This window comes from Homalodisca vitripennis, chromosome 3 (genome assembly GCF_021130785.1).
Source record: "Homalodisca vitripennis isolate AUS2020 chromosome 3, UT_GWSS_2.1, whole genome shotgun sequence".
NCBI classification, from domain to species: domain Eukaryota; kingdom Metazoa; phylum Arthropoda; class Insecta; order Hemiptera; family Cicadellidae; genus Homalodisca; species Homalodisca vitripennis.
In genome coordinates this window covers 176,429,117-176,452,951 of record NC_060209.1, presented here as the reverse complement: position 1 = coordinate 176,452,951, position 23,835 = coordinate 176,429,117, and the positions used below count along the sequence as shown (strand labels likewise).

Genomic DNA, 23,835 nt, shown 5'->3' with positions numbered 1-23,835 from the left:
TTCGTAGAAACCATTTATGGCCGTATCCCTTCAACGATAGGACGATCAACAATTACCGGAGATCAACATTCATTCAATAGGATGTCCATGGAGTTCCTGGCTCAACAGGACCTCTAGGACTGTTGTGTAAAATACTAACTCCTTAAGTTCTAAGACGCACACTAAGTAAACTAAAAGTTATTGAATATTGTACCAATTCTTTTTATAATCCATCCATCCATGAAACGTCTAGAATATTAGAATACGGTTTTAGGTATTTGAATCCATCCCCTTTACTGTTGTTGGCTCCAACATCGAACTTAAACTTGTCATTCATTTGTAAACTCCATGCCAAATATCGCTACATTATGAACTACAGGCTTCATCGTGATGATACATACATAAAGATTTGTATATATACCGCAGCACAGTGCGATATATAAATAATTTAAACCTATCATACCATTTAAGGTATGAACAAAATAAAAGAAAGAATGTAAATACCAGATTCACACGGGAATGTTAGCAAATTAAGAGGTGTAAACGTACAACACGATAACAGTATTTTCACTAATTTTCCTCTCTTATTTCGTTTTGCTATTCATTCATCCATCTTCATATTCTAGTATTTATATTGTTATTGTGTACAGTTTAATGAATTCAAGTTTCATAAGCATTTAGGGTATAATGTTACATGGGAATAAAATGTAATAGTTTTAGTGCTGTGGAAACTACGTTTATCATAAATACAACACTGAATAATACCCAACACAATAGGTTATATTTGGACAATCCACTTTGGAAGTAACGTCTGTTTATTGTGTACTTATGCTAAGCCATAATGTTGATATATTTATGATATAATGAAAGCTAAACATATTGCAAAACTAATAAAAAGTTACGTCTTCTTTCTTTCACATGAGCTCACCAAGCTTTAATGGTGAACAATGTTCAATCCTGATGTATAAACTAAGTGTGGAGAATTTAAATGTTCAGTCTTTCTCTATTTTCTTTCAGAACATTTAAACTGTTACAATAAATTGTTAACTTTATTTAATAGCATAAGAGAGTCATATAGAACTTCAAAATAGTATTTAAATAGCATTTTTGTTGACAAGTCTGCAATAATGATAACCTTTAATTTCCTTCATTTTATGGAATTTAATGGTTTTTTTTTCTGCGAAAGTGAGTGTGTTCACAGAATCTACTTGCAGTGGAAGCTAGTTCAATTCCAGATATTACCAAATCTATCACAATAAAACACAAGTCAATATTTCACAAGTTATATTAAAAGAAAACTATTGAAACGTGAGTCACGTTTTACGTTCTTCCTTAAGAAATCCATCAATTTCAATTGAGATTAATAACTTTCAACTGAACTATCCCAGTAAATATGTCAAATGTGATATTTAAAGAAAACTGTTGAAACGTGAATCAACTTTTATTTTCTTCTTTTAAGAGATCCATTACATCCAATTAAGATTTATAACTTAAACCTATAACTGAACCTATTTCACTTACTGTTGTTTATATCCACAAGTGTCGCGATCGTTGTTGTTTTACAATACTGTATCACAATTCTACTTAAAACGTAACACAATATTTTAATTACATTTATCCAGAAACAATAATTTTCAACAATGATAATCTTTTATAATTAACACGTGTTTTCAGAAAATATATTTACAAATTAACTGTATTTTCTTGATAACTGATACACATTCAATGTAATAAGGTTAGCAAACCAAATACTTTGCGTAAACATTCCATACGTATCCACAACCGTAATAAAAACAGTTTTAACTTCAATTATGTATTGCTATAGTAAATGGTCCGTTGGAACACCGAGGATCGTCTGGGGCAACCTAAAAATAATATATGTAAGGATGATGAAGGGGAATGATCAGTTCTAGAAAAATCTATTCAAGTTCATCTTGAAGCAATGTGATTGAAAACTTTGCCTCTGTATTGAAAAGTATTGAAAGAATACTTATTGAAATTTATTCTGCCACTGACAGGATAAGTAGCAAACAGGACTTTCATGCCCCATCTTCTATAATAGTTACTATTTCACCTCATTTCACTGAAACCCCACAGCTGGGACGAGATGGGCCGCTACGACCTCCCGGCGGTGATAGACTACATACTGCAAGTGACTGGTCACCAGCAGATCCTCTACATCGGCCACTCCATGGGCACCACCATGTTCTTCGTGCTGTGCAGCTCCAGGCCGGAATACAACACTAAAGTGCGTTACATGGCGGCCCTCGCCCCTGTGGCCTACATGGGCCACACCACCAGCCCCCTTCGCTACCTGGCTCCGTACGCTCAGTCTTTCGAGGTGATCAACAACTTTTGTGTATCCATGTTTCAGTATGATTATAATAACGTAATTCCATGGTCATATGTTACAACGCTAAAGTGCGTTACATGGCGGCCCTCGCCCCGGTCGCCTACATGGGCCACACCACCAGTCCCCTTCGTTACCTGGCTCCGTACGCTCAGTCTTTCGAGGTGATCAATAACTTTTGTATATCCATTTTTAGTAAGATTGTACTAACATATTTCCATGGTCATATGTTACAACGCTAAAGTGCTTTACATGGCGGCCCTCGCCCCGGTCGCCTACATGGGCCACACCACCAGTCCCCTTCGCTACCTGGCTCCGTACGCTCAGTCTTTCGAGGTGATCAACAACTTTTGTGTATCCATGTTTCAGTATGATTATAATAACGTAATTCCATGGTCATATGTTACAACGCTAAAGTGCGTTACATGGCGGCCCTCGCCCCGGTCGCCTACATGGGCCACACCATCAGTCCCCTTCGTTACCTGGCTCCGTACGCTCAGTCTTTCGAGGTGATCAATAACTTTTGTATATCCATTTTTAGTAAGATTGTACTAACATATTTCCATGGTCATATGTTACAACGCTAAAGTGCTTTACATGGCGGCCCTCGCCCCGGTCGCCTACATGGGCCACACCACCAGTCCCCTTCGTTACCTGGCTCCGTACGCTCAGTCTTTCGAGGTGATCAATAACTTTTGTATATCCATTTTTAGTAAGATTGTACTAACATATTTCCATGGTCATATGTTACAACGCTAAAGTGCTTTACATGGCGGCCCTCGCCCCGGTCGCCTACATGGGCCACACCACCAGTCCCCTTCGTTACATGGCTCCGTACGCTCAGTCTTTCGAGGTGATCAATAACTTTTGTATATCCATTTTTAGTAAGATTGTACTAACATATTTCCATGGTCATATGTTACAACGCTAAAGTGCTTTACATGGCGGCCCTCGCCCCGGTCGCCTACATGGGCCACACCACCAGTCCCCTTCGTTACATGGCTCCGTACGCTCAGTCTTTCGAGGTGATCAACAACTTTTGTGTATCCATGTTTCAGTATGATTATAATAACGTAATTCCATGGTCATATGTTACAACGCTAAAGTGCTTTACATGGCGGCCCTCGCCCCGGTCGCCTACATGGGCCACACTACCAGTCTCCTTCGCTATCTGGCTCCGTACGCTCAGTCTTTCGAGGTGATCAACAACTTTTGTGTATCCGTGTTTCAGTATGATTATAATAACGTAATTCCATGGTCATATGTTACAACGCTAAAGTGCGTTACATGGCGGCCCTCGCCCCGGTCGCCTACATGGGCCACACCACCAGTCCCCTTTGCTTCCTGGCCTTTGACGTGATGAGATGGGGCGACGGAGATTTTTCCTAAAAATAAATATCGGCATCAATCGTGTGTATCTTGGAAATCTGTGAATGTTTGTGTATCTCGGAGAAATGCAGACCAAAGTTTTGTATTTTTAGTTTTTCGTATGTTTTGTTAGAAATGGTACATGCTCTTTTCAAAATAAAAAAAACAAACATACAAATACTGGTATACGTGAAGTCATTAGTGCAAAATGTATCTAAAGGGACTTTTGTTTAGTATCATTTAAAATTCAACTCTACCGAGCTTAACTCATGTACAGTCACCTTGTACTTAGTTGTTTCTCAACAAAGTTAATAAAATTTTAGTGTTTATAAATCTTTCATAACACCGAAAACACGAAATGATTTTGCATATACTGTAATAAATATGGAAAACCAAGTTTTAGCTCCTGACAAATTAATCTTATAAACTCCTTCACATCGTTACCTCATATCCAGAGGGCAAAAGTGTCAATAAGTCTAGTGACTCGCATGGCAAAACTTTTAATATTATTCTATACAAAAAAACTGTACTTATCCTTATACAGAATACACTTGTTTTTTTATATATATTCTCCGTAAAAAATTAAAGACTGTTGGTCAATATGAAACTGGGCATAAAGTTGGCATCTATGTGATAACATCCGATCAGCTGTTGTGAATCATACTTTGTAAAAATAGCCACAACTTTACTCTTTCCACGATCGGATTATTTGACATAATCTAAGACATTTTTCGTAATAACTTTTATAGTAATAATTATAAACACCATCTTTATCTTCGGCATTATGGCTCAGTGCTTGATAAATCTATTTTATTCATAATATAATCCGGATGGCTCCATTTATTTCGATTGTTTTCGTCTCAACCATTTTCCTACCAAAGTGCATTCAAATAGAATAATCTTGATAGGTAGAATTTGAAAATCAAGGAAATCAGTGATCTGATATTATCTCTTAATTGAATAACTTTCAACCATTTTCCTACCAAAATGCATACAAATAGAATAATCATGATAGGTAGAATTTGAAAATCAAGGAAATCAGTAATCTGATATTATCTCTTAATTGAATAACTTTCAACCATTTTCCTACCAAAGTGCATACAAATAGAATAATCATGATAGGTAGAATTTGAAAATCAAGGAAATCAGTGATCTGATATTATCTCTCAATTGAATAATTTTCAACCATTTTCCTACCAAAGTGCGTTCAAATAGAACAATCGTGATAGGTAGAATTTGAAAATCAAGGACATGAGTGATCTGATATTATCTCTCAATTGAATAACTTTCAACCATTTTCCTACCAAAGTGCATACAAATAGAACAATCATGATAGGTAGAATTTGAAAATCAAGGACATTAGTGATCTGATATTATCTCTCAATTGAATAACTTTCAACCATTTTCCTACCAAAGTGCATACAAATAGAACAATCATGATAGGTAGAATTTGAAAATCAAGGACATCAGTGATCTGAAATTATCTCTCAATTGAATAACTTTCAACCATTTTCCTACCAAAGTGCATACAAATAGAAAATCATGATAGGTAGAATTTGAAAATCAAGGACATCAGTGATCTGATATTATCTCTCAATTGAATAACTTTCAACCATTTTCCTACCAAAGTGCATACAAATAGAAAATCATGATAGGTAGAATTTAAAAATCAATGACATCAGTGATCTGATGTTATCTCTCATTTGAATAACGTAGAGTATAACAATATAATAAATAATGCTGTTTGTCCAGACAACATATAATTAGTATTTTAAGTATACTTATTTTAATCATGGTTATTTCTGAACAGAAAATAAAAATTTCCTGAGGTAAAACTTATATTTTCTTGGTTTGTTGTAAACGTCAAAAACGCGAATGAAAAGTATAGGCAAAACACTCCTTTTGAAGTGTAAAGTATATATTAATTACTTCATTCTATGATTTTTTAATTATGAACTTATTGTCGGCTGGCTCCCATAAAACACCGAAAATGGAGGAGCGATTTTTGAAACCGCATTTATGAGTGAAACGTGGGTTTAAAGCTAGGATCATGTGTACGCGTGAGCTGCATGCCAACTATTATTATTTATTCTCTAAAGTTTGACGGGAAATCCTCTGCAGTATTTGATACAGTTAATTCCAAAAACGACATAATCTTGGTTGATGCTCGTTTGTCCTTGTGGATGTTTCAATGATGTGTTTATTAAATGACGAAGTATTGTGTGTCTTTTACTATTATTGAGATTGTATTTGAGATAGATATTCAGTAAAACGATTCTTTTGGGAAACTTTACTCTACTTAGAGAAAATTAAATGTACAAGACTAATGAATAGAGTGAAGCTATAACGTATGTGGACTAATGAAAGTTCTTCGTAGTGTTTGATGTTGGTAGCTAACTGCAATATACACAGCACAATAAGGAACGGGTCGTAGGTAATTGTATAAACGTTGCGTTGTTAAATTATAATTCCCTTTCAATATTACATTCAGTTTGCAACCATTTTCACAACAGCATTGCAATTATCGTCTTGAGATATTTTAATCTCGATGCTGTGTAATATTTCGTATTACTATAATGGTATAAAAAATAATACGGTATGATATAAAAATTAATATCCAATCTATATGTAAAGCATTAATTGAGCAATAAGGTTCATAGTCATTAGAATTTTATTGCTTAATTAGTTGTCATAAAGTACATATTTAGACCACTCATGGATTTTTCAGATACGCTATAGAAACAATCCTAAACTAATAACAATGTAGGAATTAGCTGGAAAGTCTGTACACCTAATTGATTCATAAATTTCAGAAACTGCCTAATTGCCCATTGGACGGTTATATAGATAAATACGATATATCCCTCATATTGGTAATTTACATTTGACATTTTAATCACAACTTCTGTTCAATTTCGTTGATTATATCTACAAAAATGTAACTAACTGTTTCTTATTAAAACAGCACTAGCCCTGTACCAAAACAAGTAACTTTTTTATTTACCATTTTTACCAAGTACTCTTCATACAGAATTTGATTAGCTTGGAGATGCTTTGCGAGTATTAATAAAAGGCCTGGCCATTCCTTTTCCATTTGTCTATTGAGGTGTCCGCAAATATCCTAGAATCTTCTTGGATCGCTAACCTGTGACGTTTCTGTATGTCCTCTTATATCTGTGTTCTCTTATGTCAACAGTCTGCATTTTTCAGGACACCAAAGGATTTGTCAATAGTTCAATAAGCGGAGGATGACTGTTGGAGTTGTTGGAGCTTCCTAGGTGTTAAAGGCTTTTTAAACCCCAAATATGGCAGAGTATGGCTGTCTGTGTCCGCTTCAACCGGAAGAGGCTGGAACAGCGATATTTTTCCCTTTTTCCCATGGCTTCTCGACAGGAAGCGGCCTCTACACCCTACCTTACTCATACTGAATATACTATTACTTCAAAAGCAACGCAAAGGTCCTTTTATAAACAAGTTCATTCTCAGTGGTTTTCTCATCGTGTTTTCTTCAGCCAAAAAATATAAATTATACCAAAATTACGTGTGGTACGTATAAATTGTCCAAATCTTGGATCATATCACAATACGAACCAGCGAATTAATACTTAAAAGTGTAGGCTTTACCCCTGAGAGAGACGGAATATCTAATATTTTATACGACTAGTATTGTGTCATAAATGTTAAGTTTAATAACAGTGATAATGACAAGAGTGTTTAGTATGGTTGTCATGTTTTAATATGTTTATTCTAAAATGGAAGCCTTTGTAACTTAATACTTTGTAATAAATTAAATGTTTGTTTTGGAATTTTCAGAGGATTGCAGATTTCTTCGGTAATGGAGAATTCTTGCCAAGAAACGCCTTTATCAATTACATCTTCAGATATTCCTGTGAAGCTTTCAGATTTGAAGAGAGAATTTGTGAAAACTACCTTTTTCTTATTTGCGGACATGATCCCGAGCAATTCGATGAGGTAAAATATTATCTAATTTATTTCAATTATATCATATTGAGTACTGAGATTTCACTATATCTCAGTTCGCTTCGTGCTTTTGTAACTGCTCGCCGTTTACATTATATTAAATTCTATGATCGAATAAATGTCGAGAAGGAAACTGTAGTCCTTATAGGTAGAGAAATTTTGTTGTGTTATTTCATTTGTTAAATTCAGGTAATAATGAATGTGATTAAGTATCATAAAATACTTATAAAATAGTTCCTTAACAAGTTTTATAGTAAAATAGATCCATTTAAAATGTGTTAAAATAGCTGTTATAGATCTTGATGGCCAGTGTAAAATACGTTGTCACACGGTGTAAAACGACAACCACAGGTGACAGAATGAAGTACGTCACATATCCCTTCTCGTCCATTTATTTAATTCCACTTTTACAGATCTTTTAAATACAAATAATACCATAATTGCGTTAGGTTTTTCTGTCTAGAAGTATAGGAAGTAGTTATGTTGCATGTTGGTTGAAATAATTCTCACACTTCCAAAAACGTTTGATTAGTAATACTAGAACCATTTGATATCACGAACTATGATTTTATTTAATCTTATTAACCAATCTTATTAATCTTATCTATAATTATGAGGTGATATTATATTATAGTTGTCGATCTTATTTAGATGTAGGCAGAAAGGTTCTATAAAATACGCTATAGACATGTCTTAACTTTACGATGTCGTAAATGGAGCTGTAACAAAGGAAATGTAGAAGTGATGGTATTTTAGGTACAACGGATGATGCAGCGTAATGGTCTGTAAAACTTACAATTTACAGCTCGTCTTAAACTTTACAATGTACGAGTAATTTAGTGTTACGCGTGGAAGGGTAATCGCCTCACGTACTGTACACTCGAATGATATCCATTTTAAGTATTGAAATATAAATATAAAATATACTTTTACGCTTGGGTTTTATGATTACCTATTTTTGATAGGCTATTTATCTTCAAATTATAATTTTCATCCGTGAGTGCTAATATTATTAAGTTGGATCTACTTTTTTTGTAGTTGGTGGAGCTCCCTCAGCGTTAATTACAGTTACCCGCTTTGACTGAAAAGGTATGTTCCAACTTAGCTACCCTTTCTTCCAAGGGTACAATGGTTGGGATGTAGAGACCACTATTACTCCTTCTGGAATTTTGACATGATTCGGCGGCCCTTACCACCAACTTTACCTATCCTATCACTCCGGAAGCTAATGCAAAGCGCCTTTAAGGATTAAATATAATGAGGGGTTTCCTTAGCTTCTCCTGACCCAATTGAAAAAAAAGTCATTATCCGATAGCAAAACGAGGCAAAACATGATTGTAATACCAAAGTATAGACATTATGTAACTATGTATTTGGGTTACAATCGTCTTTAGTCAAAACGTATGTTTACATAACATGCTATACAATATGTAAAATTAAACATAGAACACTGACCATAGAAAACGACATAAAGACTTTATAATGGTGTGGAATTTGGTACTCAACCAGATATATTGGACTCCATTCAATGAAAAAGTTCGGGTTTGGTGGTAATACTGGTCGTGGGCGCTCGAAGTTCACAAGCTTTCAACAAGTTCACAGTCTTCCATCTCAAATATAATCTCATATCAAAGGTTCCCGAGTTATAATAATTTTCCAAAATCAAATTTTTAAGTTCTTTGTTTAGTTTCAAAATTTAATATAATTTGAAATCATTGCATATCGCACCTAAATAAGCTTTTATGAAACTATTTTAAAATTATTTTTAGTCTGAATTTTTAACGTTTACATCCGAATGATACTATATATTGTGAACACTATTATAAGTTCAAAATGACTGCCAAGCAATATACAAAACTGTCATATTATTCAGTCGTTACATTTATAAAGGTTTCACGTCTGATGTTATGAAAAAAATTCACGCACTATTTTGTTTTTTCTTTGTTTATTTTGTTAACATATCTCGTAAAAATTACAAAAACAGATCAAAAATTGTTCCTATCAAAAGATGAGTTCAAGTAGGTACCAAACAACATATTTTCAATAAACACAAACTTTTATTAGTTACAAAAAAGTCTGTCCATTTTTGGCGTAACGAAGCTTTATGAAGTAGTGTTACAAAAAATTATTGTCCATGTTGGCGTAAGGAGAAAACGTTAGCTCTATGATGTGTGCTTATATTGTTAAGGATAAATTCGCTTGGTATACTTTATTTTTTTTGTAACATTAAATCAAACTTATCCACACTTTTTCACTCTTTTTTCATATCTTTGGGGCATGTTCCGGCTGGGAGCATCAACCAGACGTGCGTGGTGCATTACGCTCCGGAAAATCAGTAGAAATCAAGTTCAAGTGAAGTAAATGGTAACATAAATAATTAAAAATTAAGTTTCAGATCATTAAAATTGACAAAAGCATATAAAAAACTTATACTATTCCTCTATCACTATTGTAGTTTGTCTTTATGATTTATACGTAATTGTTTGTCTTTAGTTGTTTTAGATTTTACTTCAATCATAATGTGAAAAATAGTTAATACATATTCGATTTTGAAATAAAATATTCGATTTTTGTAAATAAAAAAGTAATGGTTTTGATTTATCCCCTTAAAATATTAGAAACCCTAGAGTCAAACTTATATAATTACTTGGGCTAACTTATCAACACTTTGAAGTATTCAATGGAAGTTAAATTTGCTTGTAAAAGAAAAACTTAAATATAAAACTTTTAATAAAAAACTCCAAAATAAATAAAGTTGTAGTGAGGGACAGGGAACAGGTGTTGTTTTTGTCGTTCTATATGTATAGTATATTGAACATTTTGTTCCCTTATATTGATTGATTTGTTTTTTTTTTATTGTTTGGTGGTGTTGATTTAAGGTATGACATACATATTTTCCATATTTTATGGAGTAGAAAAAAATAGCTAACTACCGGGTTATTTTAAAAATGAAATGGAAAAGGCTTAGTTATGAAACTCTAGGGGTAAAATCAATCAATACCATAGATAATTTAGGAGACGTAAAATAGTTTAGTGTCCAGAAACAAAGATCTACGCTTGCATTAGGTAATAAATAAGCCCTAAAAAAAGTGTCACAATTTGTGCGCTGATCTACAATACTTAATATAAATAAATTGCAAAACACAACGCGACACCCGAAAAAACAACACCCCGAACTGTTGTGATACCTGTTCAGTAATCGGATAACTGCTAGTGATGATGCTCGCGCTATTGAATCTGCAGTTTGGTGACGGGAACAGAGTAACTTGGTCAATCACAGTCATTTTATGTAATCACCCAACCGTAATCTCTATTGATAAAGCTTGTGACTTCCGACTCAAGCGCTTTTACTTATACAGTTTTTACAACTGATCTTTTTTATGGGTGATTGAACAAAGACACCTGTTTTTTAACAAAGACACCCTAGTAGATATATATACGAGTAGTATATGTAATCGCCTTTGGCTTCGCAGAACTTCACTGCCCAGGCCCCCACAGATTGAGTTTGTCCGTTAGATCTGTTTCAATCAGAGGTAAAAGTTAAACAAAGGGTATATGTACAATACGTTTTATGTTAGGATCGTTATTTTTGGGTTTCGTTACTTCCTATGATTAAATTCTGATAAAAATAAGATTTTTTTGGCTTAAAGTCAGGAAAAAATCATCATTGCACGTAACAAAGTAGTGTTTATGAGTTACAACCAGACTTATAATCGTTTTATAAGGTAAATATCCGGAAATAAATGTTTTGAACTCTCAAAGTTAAATTAGCTTTGTTTTCCTTCAGGAGAGCTTTTAATTATAAGTGCACTTTGTAATCGCAATCGCAAGATTTTTGTCTTAGCACTACTAAACACAAATTATGTGTTTTGTATTTGTTACCCACACTTTACCGTAACTTATTTTAAGAAAATGAAGTCCCGTGGGCTCCATATCTTTTTCAAAATCCGAAGAAATAAGCACTATAATGTAATATTAAGGGGGATATTGGTGTTTTTCAACGAGACACACAGACGATCATGAATCATGTTTATGTTATGCAGTATTTATGGTTAAGAGGATGAATACGATCATGCTCCGTAGTTTAAACCTGAAAGGGAGCATTTCTGATTCGAAACAATTATATTTCCGACGGACACTACAGCCGAGTTTACCTTGTTCCCAGTGCAAAAAAAAAAAAAAAATATATAGAAATACCTTAGGTTTTAGACTCGGTTAAAAAGTTTACTGTAACCCTTGGGATTTTGGTTTCCAGATGGGATGTTTTTCTTGTAGTCCCACCAATGAAGAAAATTTGGTAAGTATATACAGAATGTATACTGAGAAGCCTATATCCTCGTCCAAAAGGGTTGTCCTCTGTAAATTCACTCTTTCAGTGCCACATTATTTGCATTAATTACTCCTAGATCAAACTTAAACTACATACGCATGTAGCTTATCTGAAAATCTACTTCGGTTCAAAAAGCAGCTATTCTTGCTCTTTCAAAATTTAATCTCGGTCTAGAAAAAATTTTCTTGTTTCAATATTAACATACTTATTAACAATGCATTAATTGTTTTATGTTTTAAAACTTTCAACGGGCGCAATTACTAGCTAAGTATCAATAGTTTGGTATTCATTTCGGTTTTTGCTATTTTTTTCACTACTAAATCATTAGGGGAAAAAAGCTATAACTTGTATTTTAAATGCCAAAAAAATCAAAGTCGAACTATGTTTTTTTTGCATTTCTTTTTTATTTACAATAAAGTATTCGCCGAGATAAATAACTATTCATAAATTTAGCTATTTGTATAATCTGATTTTTATACTATATTTTTACCACCAGATTGGAATTTGGGCAGTCAAAAAGGATGGGTAATGTTACAGGTATAATAAGGTAAAACTGTTTCTAACACTTGTATATTTTTTGTGGAAACACTCTTTAATTAATGAAAATAAATTAATTTTACATTAAACCTATTTTTCAAAATGAATAGGAAAATTTAGAAATTAGGACCTATAAACTTATGAAGGATTAACCTAATGCTTATGTAAATCAGCTCTACTATAAAATAAATTAGTCAACTAATGTAGAGAATAATAATCAACAAATTCCCCGGGTTGAACTGAAGTATGATAGAGGTCTAATAAATGTAAATAAGGACAATAACAATAACGCGTGTTTTAATAAACTTGATATCAGGCGCAGCCGGTTATTCATCTGATTTCAAAATAAATACAAGCTCACATTCACGCTGATCTAATAGTTGTCATTGTTCATTGTTATCGCTATAATTTGTTTACTTTCAGACATCATTTGTCCAGCAATATACGACTACGGGGCTGAGGGAAATATCTGATTCTGTACTTGCACAACTCCACCGCTGTACACCACCTGTCCAATGGTCTCAGTTCCTGTTATCTCTGTCACTATGAGATACACCTTGTTGGCGAAACCCATGTTAATGTATCTCAGTCGCAGGTACGTAGTAACTTTTGAGTCTTGTGTCAAGGATCACACTTTTTTACGGCAGTTTTCTGAGAGAGATATTATTCTGTACAATAGCACAACACCACGCTGTTTAACCTGGAGTCCAAGGTCTCAGTAATCCTGTAACGCTGCAACTATGGAGATAACGACTGTTGGCGGAAGACCCATGGTAAGTAAAACTTAGTTTGAAGTAAAGGCGTGTTTGTTATACTACGGGGCAGAGATAAATTATTCATGTAACAAGTAGCAAACTACCACCGCTGTAACAAACAAAATTTTTGTCATGGTCCTCAGTTCCTGTAATCGCAATTGCATATGGAGATAACGACCTGGTTGGCGAGTACCCATGGTAAGGTATCTCAGTCGCACATGGGTACAGTTAAGAGTCGTGTAGTGGAATCACACTACGGGTCTGAGAGCGAGATATTATTTTTAACAATACCACAACTCCACCTCGCTGTACAAAAACTCTGGTCCAAGGTTTTCCTGTAACGCTGCACATGGAGAGTAAACCGACCTGTTGGCCGAGACCCATTAAATCGATTCTTTAGTTTAAAGGTGAGAGGCTGTTTGACTTATACTACGGGGCTGAGAGGAATTTAATATTCTGTACAATAGCAACAACTCCACCGCTGTTAAACCTGTCCAAGGTCTCAGTTCCTGTATCGCTGCACTAGGAATAACGGACCATGTATTGGCAGAGACCCATGGTAATGTAATCTTAGGTTGATGGTAATCGTGTTTGTTTTAATAATAACGGGGCTGAGGAGGAATTTTAAATTCTTAGTACAATTTGCACTCAACTCCACGCTGTACAAACCTGTCCCCAGGTCTCAGTTCCTGTATCGCACTTGCATCTATGGAGATATAACGACCTGTTGGCGATATGGGTAAGTTTTCAGTCCAGGTACAGTATGAGTCGTGTTAGAAGGATCACATCATGGACGGGGTATGAGTGAGATATTTATTGTTACAAGAGGGATCATACAACTCATGCTCGTACAACCTGTCCACAGGTCTCAGTTCCAATTATTATTTCGCTGCACATGGAGATAACGACCTGTTGGCCCAAGATACCCATTGGTAAATACTTAGTTGAAATGGTAGACAGGCGTGTTTAGATACTACGGTTAAAAGATATTTTACTGTAACAACATCCTTGCTGTACAACTTCTCTAAGGTTCTCAGTTCCTGTATCTCTGCTACTATGGAGATAACGACCTGTTGGCGAGATAACCCAATGGTAAGTATCTATAGTCGCAGGTACAGTAGAGTCGTGTAGAGGATCACACTACGGGCCTGAGAGAGATATTATTCTTGTACAAATAAGCACAACATCTCCTCCGCTGTTACAGTGTCAAAGGTCTCCGTTCCTTGTATCTCTGCACTATGGATCAAATAACGACCTTGTTGGGCAGAGAGACCCATGGTTAAGTATCTAGCTCAGTCGGTCAGGTACAGTTGAAGTCGTTGTAGAGGTTCAGACTACGGATCTGAGAGAGATATTCTGTACATGTAGCACAAACTCCGTCGCTGCACAACCCTGTTAGATCGTATTTTCCTGTCATCGCTGCACTAATGAGAGATCGAAATAAAAGGTATTCACTTTTCGCGGTAATTATGCTAAGTTTTTGTTTTCACTACTAATCATTACTCATGGAAAAAGCGCGCATATAACGTTGATTAAATGCGAAAAAAAGATCAAAGTCCGAATAATTCCTATGTTATATGTTTCTTCGTAAGGTTAAATTATTTATTTTATAAATAAAGTAAAGATACAATCAACAAATGTATTCATAAATATTTGTCAAAATCTTATTTTCACTAATGCAGCGTATTATTATAAGAAAAAGAAACTAGCAATGACCACCACTTTGGCAGTCAAATAGTGGGATGGCTTGCTTTACAAAAATGAATAATCGATAAACCAGAAAAACTGTTTTAAAACTTATCTCTTTTTTGTATTCGTTTTTTTAGCACATCTTAATAATGTTTAGTAATTAATAGAATTATATTTAAATTAACAATTTCTTCAAAATGAATAATTTGCAAATAGAAAGAGTCTATTAGGGAAATGGTCAGGATTTATCATAAATGCTTAAATAAATATCTTAGGATAAAAAACCTTAATAAACACTAATTGAAAACGTAGTCAAAATCATCAACTAATTCGGGTGAATGAGTTTGATGAGTCTAATAATTAAACCTTAAGACATTTCTAATACTCTTGTGTTTAACAGAACTATAATCAGCGCGCCGGTTAACTTCAAGTTGATTTGAAGACAAATTTTCAGTATACTATACACAGCTTCCATACTATAAGACGCTGATCTAATATTACGAGGGTCATTGTCAATATCGGGTAATAAGACTTTTCAACTTTCATACATTTATTACGACTAAAAACGGGGCTAAAACAATATGAAATTACATGTTTACAATAGCAACAACTCCACCGCTTACATCCAAGGTCTCAGTTTTCCTGTATCTCTGCACAGATAACACCTGTTTCCCAGACGTTGAGGTAGCTTATTGGATCCCAATTCTCATTCAGTAGATCGTGTAGATTTTTGTGGTTGTGTTGTCTTGACTACCAATTGAAGAGATAATACTCTATTGCTTACAATAGCAAGCACGTTCGCTTTTCGGTTTTCCACCGCTGTACAAGTGCTGCTTTGAAGACCGTACCAAGGTCTCAAGTTCACATGTAGATCAATCTGCGGTAGTAGAGAAGGATGTTCCATAACGTTTCCCATGAATTTGGCGAGATTTTCTCTTGGGTCAAGGCAGCTGTGTGAGGCCTAGCATTGTATCCATGAAGCAAAATGACATCTTTGATTAGCTGATTAACTACGCCTTTTGTTCCATAGGCTGCTTTTGCTTGCTCAAGAAGTTTGACAGTAATACGCAGCGTTCACAGTACGACGTTCGTGTAAAATAGTCATAGGCAAAACGGCATTTTTGCAGTCACTAAAAAGATGGTGGCAGAGACTATTCCCATGTAAGACAATCTGTTTTGGCTTTCAAGGTACCAGGGTCCAGTTTCGTCTTTCCTTCGCCACTCCCATTGACGCCGATTTGGATTCCAGGAGTTGGTAGTGAATGGACAGGCGTTTCATCACAGGTAATTAACCCTGTGATGAAACGTTTATGCCGATTTATAAGGAGATAACCATTCCTCTCTCAAATCAGACCCATTCAAAACCTTTGGCAAATGTTTCTCTCCGGTTTGGTTTTTGGATCGTAGAGTCAGAAGCCGAGAGACCCATCTTGCAACAAATTTTCCGAACAACCCCAGATTGGACCTCTGTGGACGATGGAAATGCACACTTTTCAAATGATCTAATTTCCACTGCACTGGCAATAAGTCATCTATCTTAAGCGTCGAGAGCATTTTGGGATTGCTATGTGCACGAACAGCACAAATTATTCTCATAGTCCAAACTGGTCCTTGACACCGCCTATTGTGACTTGCATATTTTTCAAACTTTTTCACGTCCCGCTTTTGAACTTTTTCAACCCAATCGTATCACTTGAGAAACGTAGTAAAAGAGTCTTATCCCCAAACTGATATATGTCAGTCTAAACAATTCACAATTTCACTTGGTTTAATAACAACCTTCGTTTGTTTCAAGAACATGGAGATAATAATTCGATTGCGTCAACTGCCATGGTTAACACCTTATGTTCAGACATGGCTACAATTGACAAACAACAACAGCACTGAGACACGCATTGTTGCAGTCTTTCCCGCACAACCCCCTGCAAGGCTTTCCCATACCACTTGTACTGCAACATGGCTACCTGCTAACAACCTGGACGTTGGGTATAGTAAATAAAACGTCCGGTTTTAATATTTACGGACCCTCGTATGTAGGTTGAGAGTTTACTGTTATAACGTTTAGAGCAGACTCAAGAACATTTCTCGCTTCTCGCTACTTTATAGGTTTCTTATTTAGTTCTTCAATGAATAAATTGAAAAGGCAACTTATTGACAAAATCGATGCAAGAATATAAAATGGTTGTTATGCATTTTTAATAATGTTTTTCCGGAAAAGAGTTTTTAGTCCATATAAATTATTTTTATAAATTTAAAACAAGATTTTAAAAGAATACGTTATGTTTTTTGTCAGGACTTTCTCTGGCTAACACTAACGTTATCATGTTTGAAGGACTAAATTGGAAGTTTAAATCAGCAGAATAAGAGAAAAATAATACGTTACAGTACGAGATGGACATTAGAATTTATAAAAAATAACTGTCAAAGTAAGATATAGACAAATGTATTTACCGCAACACCACTAATAACCTGCAATCATACTGAATTCTGAACTGCAACCTTCTAAAACACACATGGATTCTATATTTCCATGTTATTCATAACATACCATTGATTAAAAGTTTTCCAGTTGTGGGAATAAATTTTTCCTTTACGGCTAATATTAAATTCTCATAAATTTTAAATTAAAAATTGAAATGCCATAGCTCACGTTAGTAGTTAAATGTGATGTGTGTTTTAACAATACTTAAAAAAATGTATTGCTACATCCACTAGTATTCGAATTATTACAATGATAATTTTCCCCAGCGAAACAGAAACGCCATTAGTTACTGATTAACCACAAATGTTTAGGTTTTCTCACACTTTCAAAACGGTGATAACTTTTTTGATACCAGATAGGAGGGCGGTCACATCGCAGACAAATCTGTTTAATTTACAGGTTTTATTAATGACGACATGCGGAGGGGGGGGGGGGGGTGTGCATTTAAATAGGTTAGTTTGTGCATTCCTGAAAAGGGGCTAGCTACATCTCTGATACTTTATCTTTTGTTCCGGATAGCTGCTTCGTTTGATTAAAAGATGACAGTAATACTCAGACGTTCACTATTAGATGTAGAAAATGTTATTTTTTCGCTTAAAACTGAAATTGCAAAACGCTGCTGTTTTATATACCAAAAAATATAGTTCAGGTTGTTGGCTCCACAAATCTAGGAGTGTGTTTGTAACTTGACATCTATAAACAGCTCCCTTCGCCACTATCCATTGACGCCATTATAACTGGATTTCAAAGATGTATGCAGCATTGACGTAATATGAAAAAAGAATATTAGTAGACGTAATTTTATGCGATTAGTGAAATTATTGGTCCTCGTCTCAATCCGATCAGCGCTTTGGCAAATCGTAACGAGTCATTTTTGTAAGTGGAACATCGTGTAACCATTCTATTGGGTTTGACAAAATTTATAATAATAACAGATGAACATGTTTCAGATGAATTGTGCTACTACAAGACTATGTGAGACTCAATTATACATATTAGTTCGTTACCATACATTTTGTTAAATGCACTATGTACTCATCACTTATCAAACTAATCACTGGTCAATGACTTGCCAGATATTGTTCTGTCCGTAGAACGTTTTAATATGCATGTTTCGAAACGAAGCAATTTTCCAGGAGTTGCCGGCGAGTATGAAAAATGTAACTTCATCTGTAATTGGAAGTGTAGCGTTTAAATAACACGATGAACGAGTATTTTGGGTACGAGTATTACACGTTCTGTTCAAACGACATGCAAAACGTCTGTGGCATTGGTTGACGTGAGTTCATACTGCCAACATGTATACAACCTTTAATAGTGAAGAATCCTGGCTATTATTAGAATCGGGGACCCTCGTCATTATTGAGAGTTTGTAAGTCTCACTGCGGTCTGAGAAGATCGTTTATATTTAGGGAAAAGTGGCAACTTTCTGTGCAAACTCTCTGAAAAAACGTCCCTGAACTCTTCCTCGAGCGCAGGAGTACGAATTTCAGCTCTGCGCTACAACTCTCCCCGTCCATCTTCTTCAATTTTATCTGAAATATGATACTTATGATTTAAAACGATGCAAAATAAAATGGTGTTTCAATTTTTAATAAAGGTATTTTGTGATTTGATTAGTTTGAATTATTTTGAAACATTGACTTTTGGTTTGAATTATATTTTACTTTATTTTGTGTTCGATAACTATCTTTTGTTTGTTTAGACTTGACAGTTTCCTGTCCGACTTTGCTCTCAACTTCTCACTTTCAAGTTTTCCTACACCAATCTTGAGAGCTCTTGCCACTAGTTCAAACTTGCAAACAAGTTTTACTTTTATACTTTATAACTGACAATTTAACGACCTAGTCATGTAAGATAATCTGTTGTAAATGCTAGTCAGACTGTTCGTAACATTAGCTGAGCTTTCAAACAGCAACCCACCGATCCAAGTGGCGGGGTGAGATTGTCAGAATATTTATTTCGTAAAACCTTGTTTGTGAAAATTGTACGTTATCATAAAGAGTATGAATTAGTAACACAAAAGTTTTCAAAGTATGCGCGGTTTGGTTGTTACGGCTATTATAAACTGCATATTTTGTAAATTGGCTCACTGAACACATAGATATCAAATATTATACAGTATATAAGGTATAACAATGAACTGACATCATACAATCATGTTCATTTAGTGGATAATTCTGTTCATTGTAATGTTTTAGGACGTAAGCTCCTTGTTTAGTCCAGTTTGAAGAATCCTGTAGGGATGTTTGCGTAAACTTATCCTCATTCAACACCATTTGGAATTCCTTGGGGCCGTGACGCCAGGACCTTGGTCTACTCCAAGATACAGTCTCTGATGGGGCAAAAAAAAAAAATACTCACATTCTGTGTGTCCAGCCCCGATAACCTTGCATAGCAGATGCGTCTAAAAGTAATCTTCGTCCACTACACCAACACAAAAAACTCTGTCGAGAAGAAAACCTATGTTTTATCAAAAGTACAATCATTTACCCTGATAACTTAATTAGTAATTATTTTTAAAATAAAATGTAATTAATCCGATATTAAGAATTACATAAACTCTTACGATTTAGATTATAGTGTTATTGCATTTTGTATGTATATTGCTTTTCATGGTTAAATTTTTACATTACTTAAGTAGTAGATGTTATATTATTTATTTATTAGTTTATTATTTTGTAAAAAATAAATACGATTACAAATTATGATGATGGTGTTTGCTTCTTATTCAAATTATGTTATATCCTTATTACTTTAACGTATCCTAAATAGATTACTGTATAAATTGTTTGTCCGTAGATACTGATTTTATACATTTTTTACAATCCACTTAATATAATATGACATTGTTGTATACCACTTAAAACTTATAACGAGCATCTAGAACGTAAACAGCACCGTTTCTCTGATATTGAGTCGATCTCCGATAGTTAAGTGTGCTCTTCGATGAATCGAGTTAACTCCCGCCGGTTAGACAAGTATTCTTTGCGTGATCAAGTTAACTTGCCATATGTCTCAGACTATTGTGCCCTGAAAACTCGTTCTAGTGATTGAAGAGGCTGCGCGGTATCTGACTTAGTACAGATGTTCTGATAAAAATATTTTACACTAATTGTGATCATACCTAACTTAATATGTCGAAAACGTGATATAATGTAATTAGTCAAAAACAAGGTTTTTAATACTATGACAATGTTGAAACCTTGAGGTTTGAAAATTGGTTTTATTCCCATTGTAAACTTTTTATATTGTATGTTTAGTACTTGTTTACACTATTTATTAAGGGATATCACTGATATCATGGAACATTCTTGCCAAAAAAACGTGAATTTTTTTTATACTTTAACTGACAATATTAACGTTTGTAATATGTTTGTATATGGTTAATAAAACCAATGTCGTAAACAAGTTTGCTCACATCAAAAATAAACAAAAAATATTTTTTCGTTTTTTTAGGCGTTTTTTTGTGAATTGTGGAACAGACTCTTGAAAAAGCCTGTCATGACGACTTTACAACAAAAGTATGATATAACTTAAGTTGTATTTGTTAGATTTTAATAATTACAACGTAAATTGTAGGATATAATGTCCCTGAACTTCTAAAATATTTTTAGGTAACTTGATAAGTATAGTCCAATAAAATACATACATATCATTTCAAGCTAATTTCGAAAAAAATTCTTGTAAAAATTGATAACATAAGTTTTATTTATAATTTTTAGACGTAAGTCCTGGTTTATAAAGATCATATATGACTAATATTCAAAACCTAAAATATGTAACAAAACCCCCCCAACAGGACTTCAATTCTAACGCCAAATATTTCAAACCATGCAATATAGCTCAAGATACAGTTTGATGAGTTATATCAGTTTTGTATAGCCACCGATTTTTTAATAAATCGAATTCGCTTGAATCGCGTTCAAGTAGCCTCAAACTGTAAGATAGAAAGTATTTGTCACTCAAATATTTTTTTATATGCATGTAAATATAAACACTAGATTCATGAAGGCTATTTTTATTACATATATATTATTATAATTAAAAACTAGGACAATGGTTAAATCCTAGTGTGCATTATATTTGGTCAGCTGATGAACAAATAAACATGAAATTATTCAGAGTATAAAAGAAAAGTTAGACAAGCCCAAATGCCGAGGAGAAGAGAGAAGAAAAGAAATTGAGGGACCTACTATGGAGCTGGGGAGTTTTTAAATAAATCAAATGCAATTAGCAATGTAAGTGCAGTATGCATGTTTGGAATGTACGTTAGGCTAATTTACAAATAATTTTCGTTGTGTCACAATTACATCTTTCCTTTGTTTGAACAAATAAAAATTTTATAACCACCTGAAAGTGTTGCTAATACTTTTATTATTCCCCATGAAAAGTTGCAAACATTAAAAAAAGTCCATATAAAAGTGACATTATGTTTATACCACTATAACACTCTAGTACCAGTAATACATTAAAACCGAAAATTTTTCGCTACCGCTCGATTCCCGAAAAATCGAATTTTTGGCTGTTAATTAATTTTTAAATTGATATACTCACTATTTGTATCCACATGATTAAAAATTTTTACCAAGGGATTTTAGGGTATTGTAATCTACCATATTTAGGTAGAATCGTTTTTCAACATGTATGGGTTTCATACAAGGAAAAAAATAGATTTTTTATAAATGTTAAATCAAATTTTTTAGAGCCTAAAATATTTTTGATAAATGACACCACAAATTTTCGTTTATTGAGATAAAGTACTAATTTACTTTGAATATTTCAAGGCAGTTGTATGGCCACAAAAATAATGATAGTTTCAAAATCTAATCCAGTATAACTGGAGTTAATATCAAATTTTGGTAGTTACCGAAAAAATATTTTACAAAAAAAATTATATTTAATTATATGTATAAAAAAACATTTTTATTTCGTATTTGTATATTTCTTATAAGGGTCCAAGAAAGATCACAACTGCAAAGTTTCAAAGGCCTAGTGATAACCTTATTATTAAAGTATTGTAATTTCATGTGCCATATCCCCGATTAACTATATCCTACAAAAGCGAAAATGTATGTATCATACTTAAAACATGGTACGAGTACGCTAACACCATGTTAGCGCAATAGTTCCCTGAAGTTACATGTATCAGTTCAAGTCTATGGCTCATTACCCTGAGATTTCTTGAAATCAGAGAGAAAATAAGTCTTTACAGCTACTCTAAATTGAGGAAAAAAAAATTATTACCCAGGACGATAGGCTTCACATAAGTTCAGCCAGTTATTAAAAATTGCATATGATCTCCTTATTCTAACTGTGTTGTACCAATCATTTCATTTGTAACTTATCGGGAGAACCTAACAATACATTGCAAGGTAGAAGTACGCTACACGACTTGCTGTAATTGGCTTCATTGAGTTGTATGAAGATACGAAAAATACGTATCATAGAACCTCATTTTTATAGAAATTTAAGTTTCATTCAAAGCTTATATCAACATATGAATCCTGCTACTTATATCTTGCCTCAAAATATGTTTTTCATTTAAATTAGGTTCATATGTAATGTTTTGTAATAACAAAAGTCTACACCATATAATCACTCAGTAATGATGGTGTATATTTGGAATATATATGCTACACGTGTTAATATGTTCACATATGTGAATCTCTTACAGGTTATCAAGTTTTTTTTACTAGTTTTATTACTAATTTCCAGTTAATTTTATTTGTATTCTAGAAATGTATCTGCTACAATCTACTTTGCTGTCTAGGTTACCCTTTAGATACATGTAAAAATATTCGCTAACGCTTAGCCAAATTACATGGCAGTAACATGCATGCCATGATTGAATTATTTACTATATCTCATTAGAAATGAAGCTTCATACACTTTTAATGTCTATTGCTTTATAGATCGTTTTCAACATGTACTGACAGAAAGTTCAAATTTCACATTTTTTCCAGCCCTACGAATGATAAGCTTTGATAAAGCTCAGCCAATAAGTATGATTTCAATCGCGTTATATTTATATAAGATTCACAATTTTTATGGCCCTATGGGATAGTTTTAAATTTTATTATTATTATTAAAGATTAAAATTGCTCGGATTATCACCATGAAAGTTTAACAATATTTATACATAGATAACATGGTTATCTTCATGTGGCCTGGTACTAGTAAGGTAGGAAGGTAGACAAAGAAATCGCAATAGATCTAGTTAGTAATGATATTATCGAAAACTTAAATCCCAGCCGTCCCGGAGTAAACATCTCTGCCATGTAAAGTTTACTGAATAGAGTACTAAATCATGTTTATGAATGCTGATGAATAATGGATCATCTCAAACATCAACAGTGTCCTC

The 23,835-nt window shown here is 34.0% G+C and overlaps 1 protein-coding gene across 1 annotated transcript in view; it reads left to right on the top strand.

The window, feature by feature from the left end:
* Window positions 1-23,835, top strand: part of LOC124358488 (lipase 3-like) — an 82,955-nt gene that overhangs the window by 20,966 nt on the left and 38,154 nt on the right. Inside the window, exons 4-5 of the mRNA XM_046810782.1 lie at window positions 2,077-2,320; window positions 7,511-7,669. Coding sequence (XP_046666738.1) covers window positions 2,077-2,320; window positions 7,511-7,669 — 403 coding nt within the window. The remainder of the gene's footprint in view (window positions 1-2,076; window positions 2,321-7,510; window positions 7,670-23,835) is intronic.